Source organism: Equus przewalskii, chromosome 9, assembly GCF_037783145.1.
Source record: "Equus przewalskii isolate Varuska chromosome 9, EquPr2, whole genome shotgun sequence".
NCBI lineage: Eukaryota > Metazoa > Chordata > Mammalia > Perissodactyla > Equidae > Equus > Equus przewalskii.
The window spans coordinates 60,186,840-60,211,758 of record NC_091839.1 but is presented as its reverse complement, the minus strand read 5'-3'; the positions used below and the strand labels follow the sequence as shown (position 1 = coordinate 60,211,758).

Genomic DNA, 24,919 nt, shown 5'->3' with positions numbered 1-24,919 from the left:
GGTCAAGTGGTCACTTAATCTTGATGGTTTCCTTGCTTCATTAGAGAAAAAATTCTTAATAAAATGGGATTTTGGTAACTGTTTATTTGTGGGCAAAGATGTAAGACCCAATTTGAAATATTCAACTGAATATTGATACTTTTTCTCTATAATTAATGAAATAAGGACTAAGTATATTCATATAGATAGATCAAATCACTGTAAGTGCAACATTATAAATGCAGGCTGATTGGATTAGATGAGTGTTGACCACTCAGATGCCATGCATGGCATTGCCTTTGATGATTTTCCAAAATGGAGAACCACTCTTGAAAAAGTTCTAACTGAACCAAATGCAGTCTTCCCTCGAGTTAACATGAGAGTTTATGTTCTTGGAAAATTTGGTGTTTATTGGAATTATACAAAAAATATTTTATGTTTATATTTACAACAGAGTTAGAGTCTACGCAGATAATTAAAAATAAATTTTCTTTACTCAGTGAATATTTAGCAGGACATTAAAAGTTGGACAGAACTATCCCACACATTGTTGGATGTCTAGCATCTCTGGCCCCTGCCCACTAAATGCCAGCAGCAACTCCTAGTTGCTGTGACACCTTCATACCTTTCCAAAGTGTTCCCTCAGGGCAATAAGACTTCAACTGAGAACCACTCAGGTAAAATGTCTGCCTCAAAGTTTGGCAAATAGAGTTCTCTCAAATGGCTAGGGGCAACAGAAGAGAGTGATATTCGGTTGTATGCTATAAGGATTCTAGATAAAAGTATTCTTTTCAAAGTTGCTTCATTATAAAAGTTCATATGAAATTTCATGATATGATATGTTTGCAAGCTTCAAAGCTTTTTAAAATGTGTAAGCATTCAGTGGTGAAGGATGGTCATTGCAAGGCACCGAGCCTCCATTACCAATGAAAATTGCTTGCTCTCCAGTAACTGAAGAGATGAGTCTCTGTTTGAAAACTGTGATAATGTCACCAGGGACAGATGCCTTGAAAGGATGCTCATTATCCTCAGGACCCATGACAACCACTCTCTGTTGCCACTAGCCCCATCCCTAGGATCAAATCTCAACGTGCTTCAGGGGGACAGATAGATACACAGTGTGACCCAGAAGGAAATAGCTTACACACCAAAAGAATTGTAATGCTTTGGGGGCCAGCCTGGTGGCGCAGCGGTTAAGTTCACATGTTCCGCCTCTCGGCAGCCCAGAGTTCACTGGTTTGGATCCTGGGTGCGGACATGGCACTGCTTGGCACACCATGCTGTGGTAGGCATCCCACATATAAAGTAGAGGAAGATGGGCACAGATGTTAGCTCAGGGCAAAGCTTCCTCAGCAAAAAAGAGGAGGACTGGCAGTAGTTAGCCCAGGGCTAATCTTCCTCAAAGAATAAAATTAAAAAAAAAAAAGAATTGTAATACTTTGTTAATATATATTAGCAAAATCCTGGTGAATGTGTGGGGTACATGCTAAGGGTATTAGAACAAGGAGAACAGAATATTACACTAGATCCAGCTGAATTCATTGATATGGGTGCACTTTACTAGATGGTGGATTCAAAGTGGGCCTTTGTGTAGCTGGAGATGGCTGTAACAGCTTGGTTGGCTGACTAAAATTTGGACTCAGAGGTGGTCTACAGTTAATAAGGTTAAGCTGCCAGAGCTTCCTTGGCATAATGTGGAGGAAGGAATCCAAAGGCTGGCCTCAGTCTTTTTCCATAGCAAACTTCAGGGCTCAAAGATTTTGGAGCAATATCTACAAGATCCCAAGGTAAAGAAAGTATAAGCCAAACTCTCTTTCAGGTATAAAGGCAAAAGACAATTCATTTGAACATGAAAGGACTCAGGGACTATTCTTTTCATGAGCCTACTTGAGAAATCTGAGAGAAGATTCAGCCAAGCAGGAGATGAGTCAAAAAACAACTGCAAAGGGACTGGCAGTGATCGCTGAAGAGAACTGTAAGACTAAGAAAAATATGGGGATTCTGGTGACAGAACAGAATGAAATGTTATCAGCCCTGATAATGTAGAAATTATATCACTAACAAAAGGTGGGAAGCAAATGTGGAAAAGGATAAAAGTATACTGATTTCTTCATCCTCAGTAAAGGGGCAAAAGTTATCACTTAAAGCTAATAAACCAAGTAGTAGAGTTATAAGTATTCTATTGAATAATACAGAGGTAAACACTAAGAAAGATATTACCTACTACAATAAAGTGATGGAGAAAAGGGTAGGGAGAGGGAGGAAGAGGGAATATTAATTTTGTCATTGTTCATAGTAGAAAATTAGACACTGTCAGATGAGGGGGGAGAAATTGGATTATTCAAAAAAATAGTATCCAGGGGCCAGCCCCATGGCTGAGTGGTTAAGTTCATGCACTCTGCTTCAGTGGCCCATGGTTTTCCCAGTTTGGATCCCAGGCACAGACATGGCACCGCTCATCAGGCCAGGCTGTGGCAGTGTCCCATATAGCACAACCAGAGGCACTTAGAACTAGAATATACGACTATGTACTGGGGGGCTTTGAGGAGAAGAAGAAGAAAAAAAAAAAATAAAGAAGATTGGCAACAGATGTTAGCTGAGGTGCCAATCTTTAAAAAAAAAAAAAGAGGGGCTGGCCTGGTGGCGCAGCAGTTAAGTTTGCACGTTCCACTTCTCAGCAACCCAGGGTTTGTCAGTTCGGATCCTGGGTGTGGACATGGCACCACTTGACAAAAGCCATGCTGTGGTAGGCATCCCGCATATAAAGTAGAGGAAGATGAGCATGGATGTTAGCTCAGGGCCAGTCTTCCTCAGCAAAAAGAGGGGGATTGGCAGTAGTTAGCTCAGGGCTAATCTTCCTCAAAAAAAAAAAAAAAGTATCCAGTATCAAACTGGATAAACATTTAAAAAAATAAGTAGATTCCTACTTCATACCATTCTTCAAAATAAATCATACAGAGTTTAGAGATTTAATGTAAAAATAAAGCCATAAAGACATTAGAAGGGGGAGTAACATCAACATCATGGCAGAGTGAGATGTTCCCTTTGTCTCTCCCCTCTAACTTACAACCAATTGGACATCCATTGACCAACAGAGGATTCCATACACAGAGATTCATGTATCAATACATCTGAAAGTGAGTGGACTGGACCCCTGGGAGGAGCAGCCCTTTTCTCCTCCCCCAGCAGCAGCAATCCAGGGCACAGATCCCCACACCTGTGTGGAAGCAAACACAGCTTGCTCCCTGCCCATCTCCCATTGGACCCAGCCTGCTTGCCTGTGAGCAGTCACAGCAAGAGAAGAGAAGGTGGGCCAGCTTGCTCCCTGCCCATCTCCCATTAGATCCAGCCTGCAAGCCTGCAAGCAGTCATGGGAGAGGCAGAGAAGGTAGGCCAGCTTGCACTTGCCTATCTCCCAGTGGACCAAGCTGCGAGTGGTCATGGCAGGGACAGAGAAGGTGGGCCGGCTCACTCCCTGCCCGTCTCCCAGCAGGCCCACTGTGCACACCCCTCCCCTTGCCCTGGCAGTGGCCAGATCTTTCCAACAGTGGGGGTAGTATACAAAACTCATATTTTCCCTGCTGGAGTGGGGCACTGTGACCTGTTTTCAAAACACACTGGCTAGCACTTGCAGAGCAAGCAGCAACAAAAACCTCTCCCTGCTTAGCCCCTGCTTCTCCCTAGTAGTGGCAGGTGGAATCTGCAACCAGAAATTTCAGGGACCACAGCAGAACCAGTGACCCAACCAGCAGAGGTGGCACCCCTGACACCAGCTCCAACAGTACTGGGGACTGCATATAATTCTCCAGCTCCCTGGGCACCTGGCAGTGATGGCAACACCCATGAACCCAGCACCCCTAGCAGTGGTGCAGCCAGCACTCCCATCAACCCATGAGCAGCAGCACAGGAGGTGCATAGGGCAGCAGCATCTGAGCCTGTGGAGAGCCAGTGGAAGAACATGAGACCCAGGTGACCCCAGAAGCAGTAGGAGTGCTTGCACACTAATGACATTGGTAGCAACACCTGAGACTGAAGCAACGACTTAGCAGCAAGGCACCAACAACCCCAGAGGCACAAGTGGCATAAGGAGGGCACTGAGGATGGCCCTGGCAGAGGCAGTGGAGGGTGGAAAGTACAGGCTCTCAAATACAACCAGGAACAGCTCAGAACCAAAGCTGTACCCAAATAAGGAAGGTGGTTAATACCACACATGAGCCAGCAGAGGATCAATTCATCAAACACCATGAAGAACTACAGTAACACAGCAGAACAGGAGAATGACAGCTCTCCAAAAACCAAACTTGAAGTCACAGAAGATTACAATCTAACTGACAGAGAATTCAAAATTGCAGTCATAAAGAAACTCAGTCAGTTAAAAACAAACTCAGAAAGACAGTTCAATGAGCTCAGGAATAAAAGTAATGAACAGAAGGAGTACTTCTACAAAAAGATTGAAACTCTTAAAAAAACCAAACAAATTATGGAAATGAAGAACACAATTAATGAGATGAAAAAACAGTGTAGAAAGCATTAAAAATATAGACCATATGGAGGAGAGAATTAGTGAGCTCGAAGATGATAGAAACTTACAAATGATTCAGGTGAAGGAAGAAGGAGAACTAAGATCTTTAAAAAATGAAGAAATTCCTCAAGAAATATCTGACTCAATTAGGAAAAGTCATATAAGGATTATAAGTATCCAAGAAGGAGAAGAGAGGGAGAAAGGAGCAGAGAGCTTATTCAAAGAAATGATAGCTGAGAAATTCCCAAACCTAGGGAAAGAACTGGACAAGCAAGTACATGAAACTAATAGAACTCCTAATGACCTTAATGCAAAAGGACCCTTTCTAAGGCATATGATATTAAAACTGTCAAAGTCAATGACAAAGAAAAAATATTAAAGTCAGCAAGGAAACAGTGGACTTAAATGAAACACTAGACCGGATGAACTTAATTAGATATATGGAGAACATTCCATCCAAAAACAGAATACACACTCTTCTCAAGTGCACGTGGGACGTTCTCAAAGATAGACCATATGTTGGGAAACAAAGCAAGCCTCAATAAATTTAAGAAGACTGAAATCATACCAAGCATCTTTTCATACCACAATGCTATGAAACTAGAAATTGACTACAAGAAAAAAGCTAGGAAAGTAAAAAAATATGTGGAGACTAAACAACATGCTACTGAACAACCATTGGATCAATGAAAAAAGCAAAGGAGAAATAAAAAAATACCTAGAGACGAATGAAAATGAAAATATAACATACCAACTGTTATGGGATGCAGCAAAAGTGACACTTAAGGGAAAATTTATAGCAATACAGCCTACCTCATGAAACAAGAAAAATCTCAATCTGACATTATACCTAAAAGAACTAAAAAAAAGGAGAATAAACAAAGCCCAAAGTCAGTAGAGGAAGGAAATAATAAATATCAGCAGAAATAAATAAAATAGAGACTAAAAAAACAATAGAAAGGATCGGTGAAATTAAGAGCTGGTTCCAAGATAAAGAAAATTGACAAACCCTTAGCTGGACTCATAAGAAAGAAAGAGAAAAGACTCAAATAAATAAAATCAGAAATGAAAGAGGAGAAATTACAACAGACACCACAGAAATACAAAGGATTATAAGAGAATACTATAAAAACCTATATGCCAACAAAGTGGATAACCTAGAAGAAATGGATAAATACTTAGAATCATACAACCTCCCAAAACTGAATCCAGAAGAAACAGAATCTGAATAGACCAATCACAAGTAAAGAGATTGAAATAGCAATCAAAAACCTCCCCAAAACATAAGTCCAAGACCAGATGGCTTCTCTGGTGAATTCTACCAAACATTCAGAGAAGATTTAACACCTGTCCTTCTCAAACTATTTTGAAAAATTGAAGAAGATGAGACACTTCCTAACTTATTACACAAGGCTAACATTACTCTCATACCAAAACCAGACAAGGACAACACAAAAAAGGAAAATTATAGGCCAATATTACTGATGAACATAGACGCAAAAATATCAATAAAATATTAGCAGATCGAATACAACAATACATTAAAAGGATCATACACCATGATCAAGTAGGATTTATTCCAGGGATGCAGGGACAGTTCAACATCTGCAAATCAATCAATGTAATACATCATATTAACAAAATGAAGAATAAAAATCATGGTCATCTCAATAGATGCAGAGAAAGCATTTGAAAAATCCAACATCCATTTATGATAAAAAAACTTTCACTAAAATGGGTATAGAAGGAAAGTAGTTCAACATAATTAAAGCCATATATGACAAGTCCACAGCCACCATCATACTCAGAGGAAGCTTTTCCTCTGAGAACAGGAACAAGACAAAGATGCCCACTCTCACCACTCTTATTTAACATAGTACTGGAAGTTTTAGCTAGAGCAATTAGGCAAGAAAAAGAAATAAAAGGCATCCAAATAGGAAAGGAAGAAGTAAAACTGTCACTATTTGTAGATGATATGATTCTATATATAGAAAACCCTAAAGAATCCACCAAAAAACTAATAGAAATAATCAATGAATACAGTAAAGTTGCAGGGTACAAAATCAACATACAAAGATCAGCTGCATTTTTATACACTAATGATGAACTAGCAGAAAGAGAAATCAAGAATACAATCCCAGGGACCAGCCCCGTGGCCGAATGGTTAAGTTTGCATGCTCTACTTCAGCAGCCCAGGGTTTCCCCGGTTTGGATCCTGGGCGCGGACATGGCACCACTCATCAAGTCATGCTAAGGTGGCATCCCGCATGCCACAACTAGAAGGACCCACAACTAAAAATACACAACTATGTACTGGGGAGCTTTGGGAGAAAAAGGAAAAATAAAAAATCTTTAAAAAAAATGGTGTTGGGAAAACTGGACAGTCACATGCAAAAGAATGAAAGTAGACCATTATCTTACACCACACACAAAAATTAACTCAAAATGGATTAAAGACTTGAATGTAAGACCTGAAACCATAAAACTCTTAGAATAAAATATAGGTACACTCTGACATCAATGTTAGCAGTATCTTTTCAAATACCATCTACTCAGGCAAGGGAAACAAAAGAAAAAATAAACAAATGGGACTACATCAGAGTAAAAAGCTTCTGCACAGCAAAGGAGACCATGAACACAACAAAAAGACAACCCACCAACTGGGAGAAAATATTTGCAAATCATATGTCTGACAAGGGGTTAATTTCCAAAATATATAAAGAACTCATACAACTCAACAACAAAAAATGAACAACCCAGTCAAAAAATGGGCAGAGGATACGAACAGACATTTTTCCAAAGAAGATATATAGATGGCCAATAGGCACATGAAAAGATGTTCAAACATCACTAATTATTAGGAAAATGCAAATCAAAACTACAATGAGATCTCACATCCATCAAAATCGTTATAAATAACAAGACAAGAAATAACAAGTGTTGGAGAGGATGTGGAGAAAAGGGAACTCTCATACACTGCTGGTGGGGATATAAACTGGTGCAGCTACTAGGGAAAACAGTATAGAGATTTCTTTAAAAATTAAAAATAGAAACACTATATGATCTAGCTATCTCACTAAGGGATATTTATCCAAAGAACATGAAATCAATAATTCAAAAAGATAATATGCACTGCTTTGTTCATCAAAGCACTATTCACAATAGCCAAGACATGGAAGCAACGCAAGTACACATCTATGGATGAGCAGATAAAGATGTAGTGTGTACACACACACACACACACACACACACACACAGGAATACTACTCAGGCATAAGAAAGGACAAATTATGCCATTTTGCAATAACGTGGATAAACCTTGAGGGTATTATGCTAAGTGAAATAAGCCAGATAGAGAAAGACAAATACTGTATGATTTCACTCATATGTGGAAGATAAGCAAACATATAGATAAGGAGAACAGGTTAGTGGTTACCAGAGAAGGCGCTTAGGGGGAGGGGAAAACGGGGTAAAGGGGCACATATGTGTTGTAACAGATAAAAAACCAGACTGTTGGTGGTGAACACGATGCAGTCTATACAGAAACTGAACTATAGTGATGTACACCTGAAATTTACACGGTGTTTTAAGGAATCGATTCACTGTACCAAATGGTCCTGATCGTTCAAATAAAATGAGGCCTGAAAAATGACTATTGGGTTTACTGATGTGGCAGTCAGTGGTAACCTTGAGAAGGGCAGTTTCAGTGGTGTGGTAGGGGCAACATCCTGATGGAGCGGACTCAAAAGAGAATAAGAGAAGGTAAAATTGGAGAGATTGAGTAGAAATTTTTTCAAGAACTTCTTTTGGTTGTCTTTTTGTCTTTTGTAAATGGATGGAGAGAAATGAGGCGATAGCTGCAGGGGGCATGTGGGTTTAAGAGTCTTTTTTCTTTTCCCAAGATGGGAGCAATAACAGCATGTATCTATGCTGATGGAAATGATCCAGTAGAGAGAGGAAAAGTGGTGATAGAAGAGAGAGAAGAGACAGTTGAGGAAGCTGGAAGTGTTTAATTTGGGGGGAAAAGATGTTGGGGCAACTAGTGAGCTGAATATTGAGAAAGCTGAGTGGAGCTTTGCAGATCCCAGGGTTAAGGGTTAGGGCACGAAGTAAAGACTGGAAGAGACGGGACAGACTGAGAGGGAATGGAGGAGTCAGTGGGAGGGTGATCCCAAAATGAAGAGCAGGCCCGATGAAGTGAGGAAGACGGAATAAAATGATAGGAAGCTGCGATAAGAGAGAGGGATGTGGGTATACAAGATTTCAAAGATGAAGCCGCTTCCAGAGATGACCAGGTTCCAAGGCTCACTGTTAAGTGTGAGCGGAAATAAAGTTGCTCCACATGAATATTGAACCTTGGACCGAAAGGCTTTTGTGGAGTAACTGATGGATGTATGGGAGTGACCAGGGAGACCCACAGATGACTCGGACAAAGCCAGGTAAGAGGTGGTGAGCTGGATGGGGTGAGCACGGGAAGCCGAGGGCCTAGCTACGGAGGATACCCTGCATGGGGTAGTGAGCTTCCTATCCATGGAAGGGTTCAGGAAGACACTGGTGACTCTTGAGTTGAGGATTTAAAAAGAGAACTCTTGAATTTAAAGTTTTAGGTTCACCTGTAGGAGACTATGAGAAGAGATCTTTAAATCCTACAAGTTTGATACTGTGATAACTATTTGATTTGAGTTATGCCTCTAGAAAAATTAGGTTTTCTATATACATTAGAAGTCCTCTATTTTTTTTCCCATAAACATTATTATCTCAGAGAGTGAATTTTATCCTGCTTAGGATAAGTAACAATGTGTCATATCCATTCTCTCCTGGTTCCTTCAACAGCCCTCCAATGGCCTATACATTCTGGCAGCTGTGTGCGGACATTAAATAATTATTGGATTAAATGATATATCACAAATTCCACATTCTTGAGCTTAATGTATAAAATCTCTGTAGCACCATTAAACATAAATAATAATTTGCCCCATAGTTAGGGCTCATCAAATAATAAACAATCGCTGAGTACAGAGTTTTTCTCCAAGTGGGTAATCCACAGTAACGGGATTGTCTTTTAAAATTCCAGCCTGGTTCCTGACCAGCCCCTGAAATTGTCAGTAAACAGGAGGTCACCTAATACCAGCTGAATTGAATAAATTTAATCAGTGTAAGTAAAACAAACAGTAATGTAAGACAACTACAAAAAAAGTTATGTCAAGAAGAAATAGTTTTTGGACCATTCAGTGCTTTTGGATCATTTTTATCCCTGTTCTTTGCCCCAGAGAAATAACAATACCCAAACACACTTGGAATACATATATGCAGCTTAAAAAGCACACAGCTCATTTCTCTTTTATTCAACACAGACTGTTTCCTTCACTTTAGTAATTTTTCCTTCCCCCCTCTCCCCAGGGAATTCCATAAATGTAGTCACAAAGCCTTACGGAAATTTACTAACATTTTTTTATTGTATTAACTGAGAATATTACATTGTTCCACAGTAAAATGATCTTATCCTCCAAATGATTACAAAGCTCTTTTCATTAAAAAGGCTTGGCTATCTATATTAAATCGCACATTATTAAAAAAATTAATTATATTCTTTTAAAAGAAACAAAATTTTTAAAACGCAAGTACTAGAATACTGTATACTGATCAAACCCAGCACAATCATTTCGCATGGTGATCTACATTTAAACAGCTATTGTGCCAAAAATGGCATGCCGTGTAGGCAGAGAGAGGAGCAGAGCCATGCTGCAGGGTGCAGGGTGCACTTGGAATAATTTGGTTTTGATGTCTAAGATAAAGCATGTTTTTCTAACTTTGAAAAAATGCAAAATAATTTTAAAATCACTTTTTTTAGATAAACATTAAACTAAAATTAGTTGACATGAAAAATGTCAGATTACACTAGGAGACATTTAAAATATCCAAACTCTCTCTTAATAATACTGCAGGGTTCAGTTTGTACCTATAACTTTCAGGCTAAAATAAACTGGTAGGAGGAAAACAAACTGACAAAATGCAAATTTATCAAGCATCGTGCAATGCCTTTACAATCTTACATTTCTCAAACCACAGTATATTAACAGTTACATCAAAAGTTATTACTAAAGGGATATTTCATCTCACTCTCCCGTAACTTCTGATTAACAAGCCCCCATTCTCCCTCCCACAAATAATTCATGTTAACAGTAGAAAGGAGTTATCATTAGTTAACAGAGAATCCAGTATACTCTAGTAGGTTCTAAATGCATGGTCTTCCTAATTAGGAAAAGGATAATGGGTATCATTTCTCTAATTTATGCTTATAAAATCCGCATAAAACAGAGTTAAGGCAAAGTCTATAAAAGAACAGGATTAAATAAAAGCCTATGGTCCCCACTTCCTCTGAATCCCACTGAGAGGTGCATTAGGACTCAGAGACCACATAGAATTTCAGGTAGACTTTTAGGTGAGTGTGTGTCACACAGTCAGCCACAACCACGCTGCTGAGAGCCCCTGATGGAGCACAGGTCTGACATTTACTGACCAGACACAGTCCTTGCTAATTTCAGTCTTAGTGTTAAATCTGAAAGATGAGCAATGATACTGTTGGTGTGATTTTTTTTTAAATGTAACTCATTATCCAAGTTTTCAGATTGATGACTCCCAAAACTCCAATTTTATCCTGAAAAATAGCTTAAAATATCTACTTACACAAGCTCAATGGAAAGCTATTTTGAGTATGTATAAATACATACATAATAAAATATACATAACTCTTTTTTCACATACCCTCAGAATTACAGAATACTTTGAGTAGCTAACTTCATGCTCGAAACCTCGACCAGGGACTTTTTCTTTAGTTATTATCTTGGGGGGCTATGTTCGTCATTAAGTTTTCATTTGGTGATCATTTTCTTGTGAGTTTCATACTTTAAAGCCTTATGTACTAACAAAAATTACATATCTCTAAGTAGATATTTGGACTCAGTAATTGCTTCAGAGCTAAGTTTTTTTTCCCTTGGATACAAAATGCAGCATGCATAATACTGCTGGATCTACACATTTCTTATTGTGTTATATATATTTTAAAAGAAAAAATAATTTTGAAAGGAACATGAAATTTAGCACCAATCTTGATATAATCTTTCTTTGGTGGGGGAAAAAAGGCACCAAACACACAGTCTGTTCATAGCCTAGGGTCAAAATACAGCACTCTTGATAACAAACCCTCAGTCCTTGAAATAATATTCCAAAATAGGCTGAATTATGAAAGATACACTGACCCATTACTCTCCAGCCTATTAGAACACACTGTAGAAGACTACAGGGACGGTCACAGTGGAAAAGGTCTACGTGTTCACACACATTTAAAATACTTACAAATTGACTCTTCTAGTAACTCACAGATACTGAAAAGAATCTAGTCAAGAAGAAAAGTCATATATCAGAGGCCCCAAAATAGTATCACAGATCTAATTTGATTTCTAAATGTTATTTTATACTGGTGATACTTCCTGTCACATACATGCTTAGTGACATTTGACTCCAAAATACTCTTCTTACAGCACTCATATTGACAGGCTAGAAACATCTTTAATTAGATTGGGAACTTGTGGGTTAACTCCGACATTATTGATAGCATTTGTAAAAACTCCAATGAGACAAATATTCATTGCCACGGTCCTTGTTCCACTGGGGATTTGGCGGGGGGGGGGGGGGGGGGGGGTCTGATGTCAGTTTCACACATAAGTTGTAAGGTTAGGGCACAATACAGCCCATTGTTAGTGATCATCCATCTTCTGCCAAAGAAAACACAAATGAAAGCAAAACCTGTCAAGCTGCTAGTGTCATCTGAAAAGCCACTGGTGAAGCATTTCAGTAAGAGTTCATTATTATATACAGATTATAAATTTCTTCCATTTTTTTCCTTTTACAGATTATCCATAGACCACATTAGTTGATATTTCTTTATATCCAATTATGAGAACAAAGCACTTACTTAAGAAATTTTACTGATATCTTGACCCCCTTAAACAACTTGCCTTTTAATCCCAGACCCACCGTTATCTCCCTTCTGACTAAGCAAGAATTGATTAATCTGGTCTTTTAGTTGGACACTGAAAGCTGAGGTAGGTGGGCTATCATGATCAAGTACTTAAAAAGATTTTATTTCATTCCCAACGTTGTTCCAACACACTGATAAAGAATTGAAATCCTGTTTCATAAATGAGGTAGCCTTTTATATTATTTTATATCTGTCAAAAAAAAATAGTACCATGGGGGGATTTCCTTGAATGTATAGAGGTCAAGATGATTAGTGTTTACTATTTAAAAATGGATAATTTACAAAGGACAAGCTAAGTAAACTACTGTGTCCCAAGTTTCAAGGTTTCTTTGAGTGATTCAAAGCTGTGGCAATGAATTGTTTCATGGGTCTTTCTTGTCTCAGGAGTCACCTAATAAAAGTCCACATTTCTGGTAGTTCAGCAATTATGGTTCTAATTTGTATGTGGAGTTCACATTTGGCCATGGCTATGACATTACAGTGACCCCAGGAGCTGTCCACTGTTGCTCTCCACCTCGTTATTCTTTGCCCCTGCACCCATTCTCAGACTCAGCTCTGGACGGTCTGTTTAGTCCCCTTACATCAAACATCAACAGAAATCAGTGAGTACTATGAGCAGGATTAACAGTTGTCGGGAAAGGACAAGGCTTCCTTCTCAGTGTTCTTCTTCCACATTGCCATGTCACCATTATGAATGACAGTGTTCTTTTGTTTTAATAACAAGGCAAAAGGTTTGTGTTTTTAAGAGTTAGTTAAACTGTTATGGATGGTGCATTTTTCTGTTAGCTTAAGACACCACTTGTCTTTCAGATTAAAAGGGCACACAGATGTAATAAGAAAGCAATAAAGTTTTACTTCCTTCTCCATTTCATGCATTGGAAAAAGCAACAACTGTTAACCTAATACAAAAATTGCTCCTTAATGTTTATGCCAGCAAAAATGAAGTTTTCAATGTTAGAAATTTCCTAAGGAGTTTTAAATAAATTGTTTAATATTTAAAAATTAGAGCTAATTAGCTTATACTTTCCACTTATATTTCTAGACTGTGGGAATTTAACACCATTCCCCATAAAGTGTCACCAGGCTCATTAGGAACTGCCTCCTGGAGGCCCCCTCCTTTCCAAGTATCCTCCAGGATGTGCCCTCAGGTGGAAGATTTGCAAAACTTTAATGGAATATGAAAAAGTAAAAAATTATGCTCTCTGACAATATTTATTCTAAGAACTTGACAATCTTTTCTCTCAAAGCATTTACCTTAAATATTTAATAAAGTTTTATATGTTAGCACAAAAGATGCCAATTATATGAAACTGATTACGTTCCCCCTAAATTTTAATCACATAATTAAAAAAAATTTCAGTGTAGACCATTAGAACTCTAAGTTGAAAGCTGAGAGCAAGCCGTTCTCCAGGTTACATGAAATTGGATGGGGTTCCATTCTCTGAAACCATAGGGACCAGTAAGTTGTGCAGCTAAGCAACCACAGGAACTAGGTAAGGACGGTAATGGACTCTTCAGCAGATTTTGAAGGATGGGGGAAGTAAAGGGAAAAAGAATGCTAAGGATAAAGACAGATGAAAAGAGTAAGAAAAAAGAGGCCTATGAGAGGGTGTGAAAGTGCACCACCAGGAACTCCTCAGAGCCACCCATGCTAGAGGTTGCCTACCCCTAATCTCACACCACTTTTTTTTTTAGGAAGATTAGCCTTGAGCTAACTGCTGCCAATCCTCCTCTTTTTGCTGAAGAAGACTGGCCCTGAGCTGACATCCATGCCTGCACCCAGGATCTGAACCAGCAAAACCCGGGCTGCCAAAGCGGAACGTGCGCTATTAACCACTGCGCCACCGGGCCGGTCCCCATACCACATTTTCTATTCAAGTTTTCTATTGATTTAACCTCAAAAGTCATCTGGACATGGGACAGTTTACAAATAACAATGGTACAAATTAAAATATTCCTAAATGCAATTAAAAGGATTAGAATTATCAGAAGTAAACATATGTTTAGTTTACAACTAAGTGTACATTTACTTTAGAAGTGTGGGACGTTGAAGCTAACAGTGTTAAAGGTTTCTCCATACTTGGGCAGAGCCTGTGGGATCATAGGCAAACAAGTATAAACAGATAATATATGGATCATGAAATGCAAATGAAGTCTTGTTTCTATTTATGAATAGAATGTGAAGCTTAATGCAAGTACTATGCAACTTTCAGTGGAAGTTAGAAGTCTTGGACTAGGTCTGCAGACTAAGCATTGCAACTGTGATCAAAGAGACATAACCTTTGAATAAAGTATCAATAATCTGGGTGGTTTATTATTACTGAAGTGGATTGATCCCAACAATATCCGCTGCAATTAAATTTAACCAAAATGTTTCTGGAGGATCCCTGGGCATCTGCTACAATAGCACGTGATCCAGAGTTTCTGTGAAAAGGAGGAATTGCCCCCCTTCTTATGTTACTGTTGGCCTCAACAGCCAGACCCTTTTGAATTGGAGAATTTGCTGAGTCCTATCAGAAACAGAATGGAGAGAGAGAAAGCAGAGCTCTGACTCTATTCTTTTCCTCTTAAAAAAGCGTCTGGATTGCACAAAAAAATTTAGGCTCATCAGGTCACTTTATTGCAACAGTAACAGTCCAGAAATCAGAAAGGATTTATTTTGAAAGAGTAAAGTAGCATTTCTTGATGTAAAACACAAATCTTTGTGAATATTAGTATTTTTCACGTTCTTAGTTTATAGAACTTTGAGAACTTTAGACTTTTAAAACTTTTATAACTTTTTGTACCAACCAATATATTATTAAATATGCATTTTATGGAATTTAGCACCTTATCTTTTATAGTTTTTCTTTTTCTTTATTATTACAGCACACTACTCTTCACAAGAGTCTATTATAGTGTAGCTTTTCAGTGTTATAGATCCTGTTTGATTCATTCCATTAGACTGAAAACTATACATGTGTAATATACACAAACAATATTCTGAGATCTAAGTTTTATTATAAATACTTAAGTCACTTTGCTCTCTTATTGTAGAAATTAACCAAGCAAGATCAAGTCTTTGAGTTTCAGATTATTACCTATTTTTTTCCTAAAATCAGTCAAATTTTGAAAAGAAAAACATTTAGAGGTCTTTACAGAGTACATTTTCTATTTTAGAATTATTCTTTCTGTAAAATTGGGGGAAAGTCTGAGAAGTCTGCTAAAACTGTAAAAAAAAAATAAACATTTTATAATGGCAGGTTTGATGACTGATCTTAGTTACATGTTTTTGCTGATCTCAAAAGCACAGCTAATAATGAGGAAATAATGTTTTACATAAGTGGGCATGAATAAATGAAGACCCTGATAATGTACTACTTTATCATTTTTAAGTCATTTTCTAAAAGCTTAAAATAAGAACATGAAAGGGCTGTATGGTCAGAATGTAGTGTGTGTGGTTTTTTTCTTTTAACGCAACAGAACCTTCCAAACTATAAATAACCTAAGTCCCCTGAATGGGCAATATTTCAAATCCTATTAAAGATAAATTGCACATTTAGCATTACACGTTGAACGTTCAAGGTTGCGATGAGAGAGCTGATATTGAAAGGCAGAGTTAGTAGATTTTCTAGCTGCTTAATTAACGGCCTCACTTGCCTCCAGCACCCTGCATGCCCCCCCACCTGAACAACCACAAATCCACGTGCTGCCCAGGCATCTCCATCTTCAGCCAGAGACGAGGAAGGGAGGGGCTCTGCCTGTCAGAAATGAGAGAAGGTGAATGGAAAAGCAGGGACATAATTAAGTTTCTCTCTTTCCTCAGAATTTGGAAGCAGATGGATCCCGGAGGTGCTTTAGAAGAAGAGAGCATTCTTCTTCCCAGGGGAACAAGCTGCATTTGAGGAAGATCTAATATACATGTGTATTTAGGATTTAAATACATTTTGCATATTAACTTTTAAAGAAAAAATGTACTGAAGAGGAAACAAAATGTACTAAATAAGAAAAAAAATGCACTAAAGTATAGTTTCAGGGATGAGGTCACTGTTCCTATTTTTCATAGATGAGCCGGAATCATGGCATGACTTTGGTTTTAATTTTAGGTCCTTAAAACTCCAATGACTTTCTTACAATTGTCTGTGTATAAACAGAAAAACTACTGGGAATGTTAATGGGCAGGACACTAGGGTAAATACATATGAATGCAAATTTTTGCCAGAAAGTTTTGGAAATATAAGAGTTGTTTCTCTTTTTTTTTTTTTTTTGAGGAAGATTAGCCCTGAGCTAACTACTGCCAATCCTCCTCTTTTTGCTGAGGAAGACTGGCCCTGAGCTAACATCCATGCCCATCTTCCTCTACTTTATACGTGGGATGCCTGCCACAGCATGGCTTGCCAAGCGGTGCCATGTCTGCACCCGGAATCTGAACCGGTGAACCCCGGGCCGCCGAAGCGGAATGTGCGCACTTAACCACTGCACCACCGGGCCGGCCCGAGAGTTGTTTCTCTTTATGAGTGCTTTTAACCTTTCAAGACCCATTAATTTCATAAACCAATTTGAGCAATTGTTGTTTCTATCACAAATAGATATTTTCTTCATGAATACAAAGACTTTCCCCCCGCCATTTGTGCCTGAAACTACAACTTAACAACATGCTCAGTAAGACTTTGTTTAAATCTCAGGTCCTAGTCCTAACAAATTCAGAAGCCAGAAAAATTCTACGTTAAAACTGCCAGAATATCTTTCGTTCATTCTATTTTACTTTATTGTTACAATTTAAACAAATTCAGAAATTTGGGGAGTTTCTGGCTACTTGAGTAAGACACACTGCAAACCCACAGGGAACAAACGTAAATGAAAGAAATGCCTGATTCCTGAACTGCTCTGCTCCCAGGAACAGGATCCTTTTCATCCCAAACACTGGTTTCGAATACAGTGTTATCATCTGCTCCAAGGTGGTCCCCTGACACTGGAGCAAGTCAGAATAACTTAATTTCATGGCTTATTTAACAGCAGACAAGCAACTTTAACACAGACTTGAGGTTTAGGTAAATCTGACATTGTCTAGAATCCAAGCTTAAATTTTGTAAAAAGTTTCCAAATAGCAGAAGAAATTAAAACAGAGATACCAGAACTCAAAACGCCATGTAAGACAACAAAAAATATTTCCAGTCCTAACCAAACTGCAACCCTTTCAGTATAGCTTGAGGTATTTTTAAATATTTGTACAAGCTAAATAGCATTCACAGTTTCCAGAGTTGCTTTTTACTGAAATAGCTTCAAATTCTCACAATATTTGACTTTCAGACATGTTTCCATGTACCCAAGTCTCTGCCCTCAGACTCATGGAAATACCGAACGGCTATTTGGTGGCAGAAAATGGTTCTTGGAGTAATCAGGGCTCTATTTTCCAATTGCTGTGCTATTCTCAGGATATGATTAAAAAATAAGAAATTTGCAATTCATATAAAAGGGAAAACTGTTTAAAATTCTGAAAGCAAATCCAGTCTGGTGGAGGTATATAAGACATTAAATAACAGAGTCAGAGTCTTTCTTAAAGATTCCAGATGAGTTTGACAGCAGAGAGTTCTGGTTCTCCAGCATTGTCTCCATTTTTTCTCCTCCAGTGGTTTTACTGATCTCTCTTTGCTTCTTACTGTGGATCCACGGGATAAAACAAAGGACAGCACTTCCAATAAGGGGGGGGATTCCAGCGAGGTAGAATGCCACGTCATAGGAGCCCAGCTCATCACGAAGTAACCCTGGGGAGGGAGAAAACTGTCACCAAGAGAAAACAAGTGTGGCTCTTAAGGGTCTCAGATCAGTCACACTGATGTTCTATTCCCTACCTGATAACTTCATCTCAGCAGCACTAGTTCAAACAACATCTCAGATATCAGACATTTTTTAGGAAAGGGGTCTGAAATAAAGCCTTTTCTGGTATGAGGAAGGAAAAGATCTCATATCTTTAATCTTGTCACAGACTACAGGCCTCTGAGTTTCCATATCAAGATATTACATAGAAAAAAATCTTTGCAACCAAGCTTTGGCTTTCTCAAAACCCTTCAGAGGCCATTCAGGGTATTCTGACACGTAGTGTAAAGGTCCTTATTTCAGCTAAAAGTGGACGGACCACCAGCTGAAACTTCTCTCATACACACATATACCTCAAAATGCCTACATTTCAAACCTTTTTTGGGCCTGTTTATGAAATAAGATGAAACTATTTAAAATTATAACCCAAAATCATGAAAAATTATAAATCTGAGAGTTAGGATGAAAAGTTAGGTTGTTAAATACATTTTGGAGAGACAGTAAGGCATGTCAGCACTTGGAGGAAGAGAGAAGAATATAATGTGTGGCTCTCTAATAGGCCCTTGGGCTCTGCTTCTGAAAACTGTTATTTAGAGAACTTCTTACTTCTAATTTCTCTACCAAAATCCAGATTTTAAAAGTTATCTTAGTGTTTTTAAACTTCTGTAACTTTTACTATACAATATTTCAGTTACTATATATACTTCAGTTATCTGAAACGTCCAGGGAACATAGTGTACTGAATATCTGACTCTGCTGCATAAACAGCTGAGGACTCGTCCAGTGAAGTACCAACACATAAAAAAAAGTGTACATTCATTTTGGATAAAAACTAAAATATGCAATATATCTAAATATAGGATTTTCCTCTCTCCTGAATCAGAATGTTCCCTATATAAGCGAACCTTTCATCCTTGTGAACACTACCATGTCTGGCTGTAACGCCGTGATCCCTCGCAGCCTCCTGGTGAGCAGGGGCTTTCTGGCGCCAGTTGCAGTGTGTTCCTCTATCTGCCCTGGAAGTTTCCTGTTACCTCCTTTATTCTTTGTCTGTTATCAGTTACTTCTAGTAGCAAACACCATTCCTACTAAAGTGCTGTGGGCTTGGAAACCCTAAGAAACTGAGCTTGTAAGGTATAAAAGTAATGTGAATAGTGTATTACCTGCGGCAGAAGGGAAGGACTGAGGGTTCTCCTACAGGGAGGCTGTAACCTTCAGAAGAACTTAAATTTTATCTGGTCTGCTCAGTAGTGACTCTGCTTGCTTGATTCATGACTAGATTCCCAACCGGCAAAGTTGCTAGATATGTGTGGTGCTGGATATGAGAATGAACTGAGCTGAACTTCATGGAGCCCCTCACGTGCCACACACAGATGACGGTACATGAGGTAGTCACCCCCTTGTCTGAGGATTCACTTTCTGCAGTTTCAGTTACCCGTGCTCAACTGTGGTCCGAAAATATCAAATGGAAAATTCCAGAAATAAACAATTTTTAAGTTTTAAATCACCTGCCATTCTGAGTAGCGTGATGAAATCTTGCTCCCTCCTGCCCGGGACATGGATCATCCCTTGTCCAGAGTATCCACACTGTATATGCTACCTGCCCATTAGTCACTTAGAAGCCATTTGGTTATCAGATCAACTATCAAGGTATCACAGTGCTTGTGTTGACATAACTCTTATTTTAGTTAATTATGGTCCCAAGGTATAAGAGTAGTGATGCTGGCAATTCAGACTTGCCAAAGAGAAGCTGTGAAGTGCTTCCTTTAAGTGAAAAGAACATAGTATATATAGGGTTTGGTGCTATCTGCGGTTTCAGGCATCCGCTGGGGGTCTTGGTGCATATCCCCGTGGATAAGAGGGGACTACTGTACATGTAAATGTATTCATAATTTTATCAGATCTTATCATAGTAATTCATACTGTCACCCAAGTAATATTGAACATGAGACATGTCTATACTAAAGGTGAAATTCACATAACATAAAAGTAACCATTTTAGTGGCATTTAGTACATTCATAATGTTGTGCAACCACCACCTCTATCTAGTTCCAAAATATTTTCATCACACCAAAAGGAAACTCCATACCTATTAAGCAGTTACTCCCTCATCTCCCTTCCCTCCAGCCCCTGGCACCCACCAATCTGCCCTCTGTGTCTATGATTCACCTATTCTGAATACTTCACATAAATGGAATCATACAATATGCGACCTTGGTATCTGGCTTCTTTCACTTAGCATGATGTTCTCAAGGTTCATCCACCTGGTGGCATGTATCAGCACAGTTCATTCCTTTTCATGGCTGAATAATAGTCCATTGTATGGATATACCACATTTTATTTATCCATTCATCTGATGGACACTTGGGTTGTTTCCACTAAATGTTATTTTGCATTAATTATTTCTCAGGAGATATGTTATACAAAGCATACATATTTAGAAATCTTTCAGAATCTTCATTTCTTTTAAAAAAGAAACCATGTTCCCTTTCCTCCAAAACACATACTAAGTGAAATATAGGAATTGTGAAAGCTTAAAGCCCAGAAGTTTACTAATACACATTTTATTGAGTATTTTAGGTATCAACAAGGATAAGAGAAACTCTTCAGCAAACTTTTTCAACATGCCATCCATAGCGGTCTTATTAAAAATGTTATAGATAAGGCACACAAAAGACCAGTAACCAATAAATCATAATACATTTTACCTATAAGTGAGACTTGGGACCTGCAGTAGAAAATGCTATGAATATAATTACCAGAGAATCATTACATTTACCTGCAATGGGTGGGCCCACAGTCATGGGTATAGACATGAATCCGAGCAGAAATCCAATTGCTTGAGAGACATCCCAGGTGTCAACTAACTCAAAGGCAGTGGGGGCCATAATGGAAATGAAGCATCCATCGAAGAGACCCATGATGAGACATACAGCAATGAGGGCCCCAAAGTCATTACACAGGGGAATCATCATGGACATGAGACCAATGAAGATAAAGGAAAGCACCTAGGACAGACAGCACAATGTCAACTCTGCTCTCAGGAAAAGAGAATGTTACTATTACTGAGCAACATGCTTAGGACTTTTAAGTGGTTATTGTTAGTCACCTCCCCAGCCCAGTTCACCTTGATTTTATATATATAATAACTTCCCATAATCATCACCCCGAGTTCTCCTAGCACTTTCTCAATATTTCCAGTAAAGGACAAGAAGAAAGTAACTATTTTTATATACTTACTTTCCCTTCCAGCCTGTAAGCTCTTTGAGGTCAGAATCTGTACAGAAGTCATCTTTGAACTAGATATTATAAGGTTTAAGGATCTTATATCTGGTCAGTGCTCAATAAATATTGCCCTTTGAATATCAGTTCAAATTCATTCATCAAAATTTGATTTTTAAGGGGCTGGTCCCGTGGCCGAGTGGTTAAGTTCGCGCGCTCCGCTGCAGGCGGCCCAGTGTTTCGTCGGTTCGAATCCTGGGCGCGGACATGGCACTGCTCGTCAGACCACGCTGAGGCAGCGTCCCACATGCCACAACTAGAGGAACCCACAACGAAGAATACACAACTATGTACTGGGGGGCTTTGGGGAGAAAAAGGAAAAAATAAAATCTTTAAAAAAAAAAATTTGATTTTTAAATTTTACCTTTGAAATTATATACACTTTATTGGTATTAGTCCTTTGCAAAATAAAAATATGCCAGCAAGTTCAGTTCTTCATATCACACAGTTTCCAGTTTGGGGAATACAGTGATGTAAGTTTTAGATATTTAAATAATCAATTTAAAACATACTGCCTGCTAATATTCCAGACATGATGAGCATATTCAGACCAAGTGAGAGAGATTAAAAGGAGTAACTATGATTTGATATGTATTCAGGGTGGCGAGATGGATTAAAGAACAAGACCCAACAGTAGGCTGCCTCCAGGACACAGCTCCAAAGACAAACACAGGCTCAGAGTGAAGGGGTGGAAGATGATACTCCAAGCTAATGGCAAACAAAAGAAAGCAGGTGTTGCAATACTTACAGCAGACAAAGTAGACTTCAAGACAAGACAGGTAAAGAGAAACAAAGAGGAGCAGTATGTAATGATGAAAGAGACACTCCACCAAGAAGACCTAACCCTTATAAATATCTATACACTCAACACAGGAGCACCAAAGTACAAAAAGCAACTACTAACCTAAAAGGAGATATTAATAATGATTTGATATGTATGATATAAATATGTACTGAATTTTGATTATTCAGATTCCAATTAAGTTTGACTCTGTCATAGAAAATATATGATGCATAATATGCAATGAAAACAGTAAACATGTAAACATATTCTTCTATAACATGCTAAGAACTAATTTATGTAGTCCATTTTTATTACTTTGATAGTATAAATCAATATTATTATTATCAAAAAATATTCTCAAACATTATGTCTTCTGGTGGTGTATCACAGATACATCCTATTTAAACACCCCAGAGTTAAGGTTGAGAAATATTCTGTGTCATCGAATACTTTCATTTTAGTGTTAGAGCAGTTAACAGAATCAAACACCCGATGTTGCCTGCCATTTGGCAGCTACTGTGCTACATGCTATGTACTATGCCATGTGAATAAGACCTGGCTCCTAACTTTGGGTTGTGGGAAAATGAACATGTAGAGAAACAAGCACACAGGAAGGATTCTAGATGTTGCCAGAGCTGTATATTCCAAGTATGACGGGTAGGAAAAAAGAAGGAGCAGACAATTCAATAACTTTTTAAGGCAAAGAATTAATTAAAACGAGACAGTTCACTAGTCAGCAGAAGAAATGTTTTAGAAAACAGGTTTTTTAAAGTATGCATAAAATAGCAACTATCGTTTATATAGTGTTTATTAAATGCCAACCATTTGTCTAAGCACCTTAGATGGTGATCCTAACAACAACTTTATGAAGTGGGTACTAATGTTATTCCCATTATAAAGATGAAGATAGTGATGCTGGGAGAGGTTTAGTAACGTGCCCAAAGCACAGATGGAGCCAACCTGGAACCCATGGTCTGCATGGGCAGCAACAGGAAGCAGACGGAACTGTTCCTAGAGGGTCCCCTCCAACGACAGTGGGGCTGGAGAGGAAGAGAGAGACCATACAAAGCAGCCATCGGGATCACCATCTTCATCTGTTCTGTTTTTCCGAGGACCCACTAGGCACACCCATGGCATACCAAGCTTGGCAGCACACCTCAGGGCAGCCCCCCACAACCTTAGTGTGCATCAGGATGCCCTGAGGAGCTCCTGAAGATGCAGGGTGTGAGCGCCGGGATCCAGGAATGGTGGTTTTCACAAGCTCCCCAGGTGACTTTACCACAAGGGGTCCACTGACCCCACAATAAGAAAGATGCTCTTGAAAAGGGTTTCAAACTCCAGGTTAGGTCTCTTTGTGACACCATTATACCATATAGCTGAGGAAGTTTTTCTTCTTCATTACTAAAATATGGCTTTATAGTAGAATTATAATTTCTTTAAGACTCTGAGTTGACTATTTGAAAAGTAAGTCTGGCACTTCTGGCACTTCACATTTTCTAAAGAACACAACCTCCCCATTCTGCTGATTTTTTATTTTCTGCTGAAACACCATTTCCTTCAACACAACTTCCAGGAGGCACAAGCATAATTTCTTAGCAGTGGGTGATGATTGGGTTTGCAGCCTGGGGGATTGGAAAGAACTAAGGCTCAGAGGGACGAGACCAGGTCCTGGCTCTCTGTGACCTCGAGCAAGTAAAAAGACTTCCTGATGCTTCCCATCTAAACAAAAAGAGGTCTAAAGAGAAATCAAAATGGAGAAAGTGGTGTGAAATTAACAAGTAGGTAAAGATTTAAGGAGTTATTTTTACTGAAAAACTAACCAGACAAACCCTAATATTCTTAATAATAGTTACATTTTAAAACTCTACCTACAAACATAAAAGGAGATAAACATGGAAAGTCATTTGAATGTTTGAAACAATCTGTCATCACACACTCCAGAGAATCCAGCCTAAAACTTTAGGGCCCTATGGGGCCAGATTCAATGGGTTTAATTGGTAAAGCCACAGACCAAACATCCCCAGCACAACACTGTAGCTCTGTGAGGCCAGCTTTCAGGAAGATACCTGCTTCTCTGAACGTGCTTCCTATTCTTTTACTATTTTGTTCGGTGCACATCTCTTCCAAGATAAGAGAACCAGAGTGAACTGTTGGAAGCCCAGCACACTCCTTGGCACAAAGTCAATTTTGCTCAACAAATGAATGGTTTCTTGGACCAGTTTATATAACATGAGACCCAGGCACTTTACTTTTGGTAGTTACCCTGATTTTTCTATCCATTTTTGGCCCCTTCAAAATTTTGTTCTTTGGTCAGTTTTGTAAAAAGAAAATCATTCACTTAAGAGTTTCAAATTTATTACTATATTTTGAGCATGTTACTTCTTTTTTTTTTTTTTTAAAGATTTTATTTTTTCCTTTCCTCCCAAAGCCCCCCGGTACATAGTTGTATATTCTTCATTGTGGGTCCTTCTAGTTGTGGCATGTGGGACGCTGCCTCAGCGTGGTTTGATGAG

General features: G+C 38.6%; 1 protein-coding gene across 2 annotated transcripts in view; it reads right to left on the bottom strand.

Moving 5' to 3' along the window:
- Nucleotides 1-9,934: 9,934 nt before the first annotated feature.
- Nucleotides 9,935-24,919, bottom strand: part of SLC16A10 (solute carrier family 16 member 10) — a 127,920-nt gene continuing 112,935 nt past the window's right edge. Inside the window, exons 5-6 of one of the 2 annotated variants that reach the window (XM_070559308.1) lie at nucleotides 21,120-21,348; nucleotides 9,935-18,286 (exon numbers count right to left, since the gene is read on the bottom strand). In XM_070559308.1, the coding sequence (XP_070415409.1) occupies nucleotides 18,054-18,286; nucleotides 21,120-21,348 (462 nt within the window). In that variant the 3' untranslated portion in view covers nucleotides 9,935-18,053. The remainder of the gene's footprint in view (nucleotides 18,287-21,119; nucleotides 21,349-24,919) is intronic. The other variant, XM_070559309.1, reaches the window with a different exon arrangement.